The 9,008-nt window shown below is 38.2% G+C and overlaps 1 protein-coding gene across 1 annotated transcript; it reads right to left on the bottom strand.

Annotated features, from left to right (window-relative positions):
- Positions 1-686: 686 nt before the first annotated feature.
- Positions 687-3,434, bottom strand: snai2 (snail family zinc finger 2). Its single transcript, XM_081352468.1, has 3 exons — positions 3,215-3,434; positions 2,010-2,522; positions 687-1,858 (listed from the first exon to the last, which is right to left on the bottom strand). The coding sequence occupies exons 1-3, from the start codon at positions 3,291-3,293 to the stop codon at positions 1,677-1,679; spliced, it is 774 nt and encodes a 257-aa protein (XP_081208594.1). The 5' UTR covers positions 3,294-3,434; the 3' UTR covers positions 687-1,676.
- Between the last annotated feature and the right edge of the window lie 5,574 nt (positions 3,435-9,008).

The raw sequence follows: 9,008 nt of genomic DNA, 5'->3' as shown, positions 1-9,008 counted from the left end.
CGAGTTGACCTCCTGAGGACATTTCATTGAGATGCACAACAGAAGTTTTGTCTTGTATGGCTCCCACATCTTTTGACCACCGGATTTCCATGACTGTCTCTGATTAACTTTGAATCCTGAATATAAATAGCATCTCCACCAGCTTGACTTTTAAATGAATGACAGTAGTTTATACAACTTGCATTTCCCGCCACAGTAAACTGCAAACACATTTGCATCATGAAATGCTTAAACTTCACTTTGATGAACTCCCACGATGTAAGTTAACTGTGGGAACGAGTCAAACCATATTCTAAATTCAGGAAGTTAACAAAGCAGCTCTTTCCATCCTCCACAACCATGTTTAACACTATTTTCTAAACTTTGTCAATGCAGACAAAAATCAGCAACAGGTTCAAATTGAAATGAAGTGCTTTTCATGAGATTTCTGTACAAATGTTACTGTTGATGTTCCGTTAAGGGCCTATTCATTTGCATAGCATTACAAACCCTATGTAAATGTAAACATTAGGCTAATTGTTATTCAATTGAGCTGCTAAAAGCTAGAAGGGATAGTTGTTTTGGACCCTATTGACTTTCATTGCATAGACTACAGCTTTCTTCAAAATAGCTTCTTTCCACATAAGAAAGAAAAATCAAACAGATTTGTAATGAAATGATGACTAAAAGATAATGACAATCGCTATGAGTTATTCAAAAAAGTGTAAATTTTATTTTTTGTACAAAATCATACCATTCATTTACACTTTGCAATACAAAGTACAATCATATCAGTGTCATATACATTCAAATAAACAATTACATGGCAAAATCTCTGAAGTTCCTGATGAAAAAAGGCACATGGCAAAGTATTGCATGTCTGAGTGCTGGTTAATTGCTGTCGCGTTATGACCGCACAAAAGTTTAAATACTTTTAATTCAAGAAAATGTCTTTTTGCACTTGTTCCCTGTTTAAAAACATGGCATTAATTATTCCTTTGGTCTCAAGCTCATTGGTGTGCCACCATCTACGGTTTGAAATATCTGACCGATTACCTCTCAGAAAACAAAAAAAAAAAAAAAAAAAGTGACTGTCTTACCTATTTAACATTCAGATACAGATATAAACCAGTATAAATTATTGCTTATTAGAGAGGCTACACATTTAAAACCTCCCAAATAGTACAAATCCGTAAACAAATGTACAGTACACACCAACCCAACCCGAACAGGGCAAATACTGTTGAAATGGAAGGCACATGACGGGCGCATGACATGTTGAATGAATCTGCGTTTACACTGAAATGAAAAGGCTTCTTTAGTCAGTGAGTTCAGACCACCAGGGATCTGGCAAACAGTCTTTTCTTTTGTGCCTTTTCCTCTCTGAGGGTGTTGAAGGTTCTCCGGGAACCAAACTCAAAGCGGAATGGCTGTTTTGGGTCAGTTTTATATGTTAGTGTGTAGCGTCTCGGGTGGAATCTGATCTTTAAATGACTCCACAAACACTATTCATTCAGACCCTGGGGCGATGCATTTTTAAATCATCAGAGGGGGATGCATTTGGCGCTTCGTATCCAGTTTATCACGAGTATACTGACAGGAAGAGCAGGTCCAAGATCAGCATTCACAATCGGAGGCACTTGGTGAATGCAGACCCTGTGTGTGTGTGTGTGTGTGTGTGCGTGTGTGATTCTCTCTCAGTGTGCAATGCAACAGCCAGATTCCTCATGTTTGTGCAGCAGCGACATGCGAGAGAAGGTTTTGGAGCAGTTCTTGCACTGGTATTTCTTCACGTCCGAGTGAGTCTGCAGGTGAGCTCGGAGGTTCGACCGGTCCGCAAATGCACGACTGCAGTGGGGGCATGAAAACGGTTTCTCACCTAATGAGCAAAAAAAAAAAATTCAGGTTAAAGTACTGCTGCATCATGCAATGCTGCCAACATAAGCATATTATGCACTCAATCTTAATTCTGAAGAAAGACACTTGACATCCAATAGCATCAAATAAATGCATTAGTGTGATCTTCTCACCTGTGTGTGTCCTAATGTGTCCTTGCAGCAACCAAGGTCTGGAGAAAGCTTTCCCACACATTTTGCAAACGCAAGGCAGTGTGTGTGTCCTTATGTGCATCTTTAGGGCCCCTAGACTCACGTATTCCTTCTCGCAGTACTTGCAGCTGAATGACTTCCTGGTCTGTGCGTCGCAGTGCAGCTGCTTGTGTTTCATGAGTCCCGAATATGTGCTGTAGGACTTTTTACACAAAGTGCACTGAAACTTCTCAGCGTCTGACAGCTTGGTCGACTGTATCCGCTCGTCTTCATCGCTCCTGGGGCTCTCCGAGCCGCTGTGGTCTTTATTAGAGGACGTGTCGGAGAGGGACGAGGGGTATCCGGAGATGGGGGACAGGTCGCTGGGCAGGGGTGACAGGGGCAGGCTGCTGGTAGTCCACACTGTTATCGGGTTGTACGCCAACGGGCTTAACACTTCAGGTTGAGGTATAACAGGCACCGGGAGGGTTTTTAAGACATATGGGGAAATAAACACTGCAATAAAAGGGGAAATGCAATCATGTTAGTTCACTCAACCAGATATACATAAGTGGCATATTCCTAAATCTTCTTTTAAAATGATCATGCATGCAGGTTTTATGGCCATTGAGGAAATAAATGGAATTTTTACACTTATAAAAAGTTCATTTGTTACACTGCAGAACCAATTCAAATGGGAACCAGTTACAGGACCAACGATAAACACTTTCCCTTGAACATTCTTATACATTTAAAGGTAAACTCTAATGTTATGCACCAACTACCCATTTGAGTGACTTTATATGTTATGGCTATCCTTCGACAAAAATCAATCATAAAAGATGTGTACTGGGTTTCTAAATGAGATCTTTTGTAAACGTTTCTAAACGATCATAATGTGATTGAAATAAGAGTCAAATGAAATTGCTATTTTTCCAGTAGGAACTGATCCCGTTCCTTTGGATTGATTCGCAATTATTTCATTTAGATATGTAGCCTGTTAGGGAGGCTATTTCGTCTTCATGTACAACCACAAATATCAAGAAAGAAAAAAAGGCAATGGATCAATTCAATAAACAATACGTGTTAGTGTGTTGCCACGCAAAGTGCCATTAGCTTAACGAAGAGTTGCAACACACTAAAAAGTTGAAATAACTTTAACATTTCACTTTTAGGAGTTAGACTCATCAAACCAAAAAGTCTATTACCTGTTGGACTCTCCAGTTCACTGTAATTCGGTTTCTTGGCTGCATTGAAATGCTTCTTTACTAGGAATGAGCGCGGCATCCTGAAATGCGTATAAAGTTCTCTGGCAATAATGGTCCTTTCTTCTCTTTTATAAAGTCAAATCGCTGTAATCCTTATTGCTCGGTCCAGCAGGGCTTCATCTTCCAGCGCAGAGCTGCTCTAAAACTCAAGCACCTCTGTGCAAAAAAACAAGTAAATACTTCCAATCAGGTGCAAAGGGAGGGGCCGAGCGTTTGACATGTGCATATTCATGACCCCCGGCCCAATCAAAATAGAGGTGTGACTTTAGGGGGCGTGGTCAGGGAAAGGAAGACAGGTGTTCATTCTAGAGTTGTGTATGGAGGTGAAATAATGTTCAGACTTGTCACAGATGGTCAAAGGAAGCACACAGATTGCTGAAATGCCATTATTCCTTAATGATTGAATCAGGAAAGACCTTTAAAACGACGATTCATCAATGTAGATCTTGGTCCTCTTGGTCCTAAATGATTTGCGCGCGTGTGTGTGTGTGTTTATATATATATATATATATATATATATATATATATATATATATATATATATATATATATATATATATATATATATATATATATATATATATATGTCTTTATGTTGGTGGCGTTTAATTTTACTAGACATTCCTTAAAAAAGCGTTCATTTTGTCACCACCCACTTGTAATCTTGTTATGCCGGTTTTCAAATCAAACCATACAAAAATATATTTTCAAAAATTGTAATTCAATATACATCATATACATTTAGTTCTGGATTTAGAGTTAGTTTTATAAAATTCAAGCACGTCTGGTTTACACGCAGTTCACTAGCGCCCTCTTGTGTTCAGTACTAGCTACTTCTGATACAGCATGATTAATAAGTTGTTACCTTGTGAATAAGGTTAATTAGGTCTTGTGTCATTTTTTTTAAATATGTAAACAATAAAAGGGATGGAGAAGTAAATTAAGACAAACGGAATGTGTTAAATGCATACATACAAAATATATTATCAAGTTTTACTAAAAAAGTTCAATTGCTAAATTTTAATAATAAGGAGGCACATCAAATCAATAAACCAGTTGATTAGAGCCATTTTATACCCTGTATGTTACATTTTAAATGTACTATTCTAACATGTTCCCTTGTATTTGTGCTGTATCTTTCTTATGAATGTCATTGTGTTTGATTTTTTATTTTTTTTTACTGTGCCTTGGTGTCTAATTGCTTTTTGGAGTCAGTCACTGTTCATTGTGTTGTAAAGTCACTACATTTTTATGCTGATAGCACCATTAGCACCTCTGAATGGTTTACATTTAGCAAATTCTAGAAACGATTCATAAATGGAAAGCTGATTTTAGAAGGGTGTTCCAGTGAAAACAGAACGAAGAGTGTTTTCAGAGTTAAGCTGATCATAAAGACACATCATACTTGAGCCAAGCAACATAGACCAAAGTGATTGAAAACTGTATATGATATTTGGATTCATTTTCTGCTCAAGAAGCATCAATAAGAAAAGTGAATAGGTTAAATCAATAAGCATCAAACAGAGATAACAGATAACCATCATCACATCATTGCTGTGAATATAAAGGAAGCACCTCTCAATGGGAACTCTTGTCTTGAGTAATTAAAACAGGCACACACTAAGCAGATTTTCTACATCTTCTGGGGGGAATTTTAATTGTAAGTCAGATTTCTTATCTGCCAAAACTAATTACAGAAATGAAGGTGGTATTCTTTGTTCATTGCGTCGTAAAAGCAAGGGCATTCATTTCTCTCTTCTCAATGGCATGAATAAATGTGTCTGTATTTCTCTGTCTGCATGTTTGGTGGTATAAAGCACTGCAAAAAAGGTGCATTCAAACAATGCATTGCATGCATTATTTTATATGAATATATATATATATATATATATTTGAATGCATTGCATTAGTTTTGTTCCATTAGTTTGAATAATTTGTATCTGCTATTATATGTCAACTGTTTGTGCATGCATTGTTGACTCCAATTGCATGGGGCCGGATGAATGTATTGACGAACAGAGACTGGATTGTGTTTGCTGAAAGAAGGGAAATAAATGTGAGTGCAGCACAATCAGGCTCCTTCACAACCTCGGCTTCAGGAGATCATAGTAATGGCCATTCTAGATAAGGTGCAATGATAGATATCCAGCAGAATGTTTGATGATGACTCAATGTATGTTTTATTTTAATGTTAATCTGCTGTGGAGACTGTATGAGCAAGTCATTTTAGCAGATGTTTTATCTAAAGCGACTTACAGTACTTATTACAGAGACAGTCTCCCTGGAGCAACCTAAGGTTAAGTGCCTTGCTCAAAGGCACAATGGTGATCGCTCATGGATAACCCATTGTAGGAGTCAAAATTGTAACCTTTTTGTTATCTTTGATCACCCAGTGTAGAGACTGAAAATCAACAGAGAATACAGAAGAGGAAGAAAGAGTGTGCCTGTATGTGCCAAATATTCCCCTTTTTTTTATATAATTTGCATGTCAGTGATGTACAAGAATGCAGCTAAACAAGATCCAGAGCAGACAGAGAACATGCTGACTGCATGTATTTTTGACTAGCTACTATATTTTTCTATAGCCTACTTCAACAGCTCTTCATTTCTTTCCAATCAAAACGAGTCTTTTCTGTAGTCTAACTAGCAACACTCAAGCACGTGCCTGTGAACTCATTGTTAAAACTGATAATTTGTAACGTGTAGAAACATCGCTGGTTATGTAAAGCTTTGTGGGGAATGTTCTCGCACAGCCCGTGGGTTCCTCTGCCTCCTTCACCAAATAATACCGCATTGAGAATCACGCACATGACGGAGCCTTAAAGTGGCACCCTCTCGTGCTTATCTGCACCGTTTTTATTCCCTCAGCTTTGACTTTCCGTTATAAATATCATGCTATTATATTCAGACTAAAATGGACAGATGTTTAGCGTCGGGCAACAATGAAGAAATTAAGCGGTGGAAAAGAGAGAGAAAAGGCGCGTGTGATTAGCATAGGCAGCCTCGGTTAGCGAATCGGCTCGTTCGGAAGATTCTCTTCAAATGAATCGGTTCAAAACACAAAATCCCAAATTCGATTGCGTCATGGCTCACAAATGTTTTTTCAGATCTACCTTCATAGGTTTTTATGTTACATTTCATTTAGGTTTTTAGGTTAGATTTCGTAATTATTATGGTCGTAACATCATCCCCCTCAGTTTAATTTTAAACATAGGCCTAACTTAGTTCTATAGATTGGAGAGGAAGACTAGCGCTGTGTCCGAAATCGAATACTTCTCTACTATTCGTACTACTACTATTAGTAGGCAAAAACAGTAGTGTATGAATACATGGTATTCGAAAAACATTAGCTGAAAAGTACCCGGATGACGACTACTTCCATCGATATTATGAAGTGTACGTAGGATGGACACTTTACTATCCCATGAGGCCATGGGAGAGGATTTATGAATGTAAGTGAAGCGACTAGGTCACATGATAATGACAACATGGCGGATGTAGTATGTCCAGATTTCATGCATACTACACACATTCATACTATATAGTGCATGCTGTACTTTTTAACGGTCGCAAAGTAAGTACAATTTCAAATGTAGAGCCTACTCAGACAGTATGCGATTTCAGACACACTGTAGTTTATGCTTACTGCATAGGCTACTTCCAGTATATTATGTACACTATCTATAGGCTACAGTATGCATGTTATATTGTGAAGCAATAGTAAGAAGATTGGTAGTAGGCTATATGCTATTCCAAACGTAGCCTATATATTTAGAAAAAAATATAGGCTGCTATTTCTGCATTATGCACTATGTTTGGCATAGATTGGTCTGCATTATGCACTATGTTTGGCATAGATTGGTATGGAATACTCAAATGGCTTTGGCAGTGCAGAACACTGCATGTAACCCAGTGCACTCATCGATTTCTAGGGTGACGAATGAACTTTAAGTGATATTGATTTTTACCATCTCTCATTGTTTGATCAGACAGCCTAAAGTTAAGTCATTTTACACAAATTTGAATTAAAAATGCAGAACCATATTTGAAAATGGTACATCACACACTCAATTAGGCTAATCATGCAACATAATGAGGTCATGTTTCTAGCCTAGATCTTCTAGCCTACTGTTTAAAATGTGTATTATTGCAGCCTGCATACTAATAAAAAGTAAAAAAAAAAAAAAAAAAAAAAGTAGGCAGTGTATGCAGTAGCCTACACTAGCGTTCCATTTCGAACACAGAAAGTTCTTCCAAATGCGAGTGATTTAGCTTCCAAACGCTTTCGAATCGGCTCGATCGAATCATTCGAAAGAGCCAGTTCAAAGAACGGTTCGTTCGCGAATCGGACATCGCTACTTGTGGTTTTCAGCCGGTCATTATTATTGCTCAGGATGCCTAGCGACAGCAGGAGATATGTAGATGGAAAGCTGCATGGCTCAGATTGCGGAGGATGCTGGAGAACAAGACGGCAGATGTGTCTCGCCTGTTGTGGGAATATAAACTAAGAGCAAGTTTAAAGGACTCGCTTTGGAGAATTTTGCCCAAGCGGTTGCGGATGGAGACTGTGCATTAGTGGTCGTTATGATCTGGAGGCTGATCACTCGTTTTCCCATAGACATTGATGACAAATGCAAGAGGGATGGAAGAATTATGAACTTGAAGGAGTGGAACCAATTGCAAATTACCACCTGTTAGTTGAATATCAGGTAAGGTTTTTTAGCAGTGCTTTCTTAGTAGCTGTGTGTTTCCATCTAATGCATTTCAATAGATGCACATATTTAAATTCCCCCTTCATTTTGTATTTGATAAGCTTTTGAAAGACCTTCAGAGTGTCTAACCAAATTAGTCACCCTTGAAATAAATCAAATTATGGAGAGGACAACTGGAGAGTGAAATCCCTTTCAGAATCTCACTTGACCACCCATCCAATTGATCTAAAAAATAAAAAAGAGGCTTTGTTGCCTAAAGTTGAGAGCATAAGCCTCTGATGCTGCATTAGAGATCCTGGAGCTCAGAACAGCCTCTTTATGCACATTTTGCTGTGTCAGATCTTCCCTTCAACATCAGGTGCAATAAACCACATACCTCCTTGTTCTCAGCCCTATGCTAAACATTGTCTATCAAATTGTTCTTCTGCTGGCAGCCCTTCAAAGACGAGTCTTTAGGGACGCCCATCATTTTTAATTAAGGGTTTCATATCCTCAAGCACCCAATTTGTCCTCAGTTTAATATGATTGAATAATTCATTTGGATAAACATGTAAATATGATGTAGCTTGTTAATATTTGGCATGTAAACATCTCCCAAAGATTTTTTGTAAAGCTGCTTTGAAACAATATGCCTAAAGAGTTGTAGACATAAAACTGAATTGACTTAGCACCACAAGTGTCAGACGGTCAGCTGTCATCTTTTTCGTTGTAACCCATCTGTGATTGTGTTGCATGTGGGACTTGTGTTCACATTCATATTCATTAGATCAATAGCCCATTTCTCTCACTCCACTAAGCAAATAACTAGAAGGATGAGCCTTCTGCGTTCTTCAACATGAACAGGCCAGCATTATCATAATGTTTTGCCAGCGTGATCTGTGACAGATTGCTCATTACGCACATAAACCCTATAGTGCCTCATTAACACGAAACACTGTTTAAATATAGTGATAATGGTTCACTGTGCCGAAGGTGGAGTGAATGTGTTATGTGCGTTGTTGACTCAACCTGAATGTGACCTG

The sequence above is a fragment of the Scardinius erythrophthalmus genome (genome assembly GCF_964197995.2).
Source record: "Scardinius erythrophthalmus genome assembly, chromosome: 22".
Classification (NCBI taxonomy): Eukaryota; Metazoa; Chordata; class Actinopteri; order Cypriniformes; family Leuciscidae; genus Scardinius; species Scardinius erythrophthalmus.
Note: the sequence above shows the minus strand (reverse complement) of the source record. Positions and strands in the feature narration are given on the sequence as shown.

Excerpts from the sequence above, each read along its gene's own strand:
- snai2 (XM_081352468.1), bottom strand. The coding sequence starts at position 3,293 with ATGCCGCGCTCATTCCTAGTAAAGAAGCATTTCAATGCAGCCAAGAAA. Across the intron at positions 2,523-3,214 it reads TGAACTGGAGAGTCCAACAG|TGTTTATTTCCCCATATGTC; the intron begins GTAATAGACTTT and ends CTTTTATTGCAG. Across the intron at positions 1,859-2,009 it reads ACACATTAGGACACACACAG|GTGAGAAACCGTTTTCATGC; the intron begins GTGAGAAGATCA and ends TTTGCTCATTAG.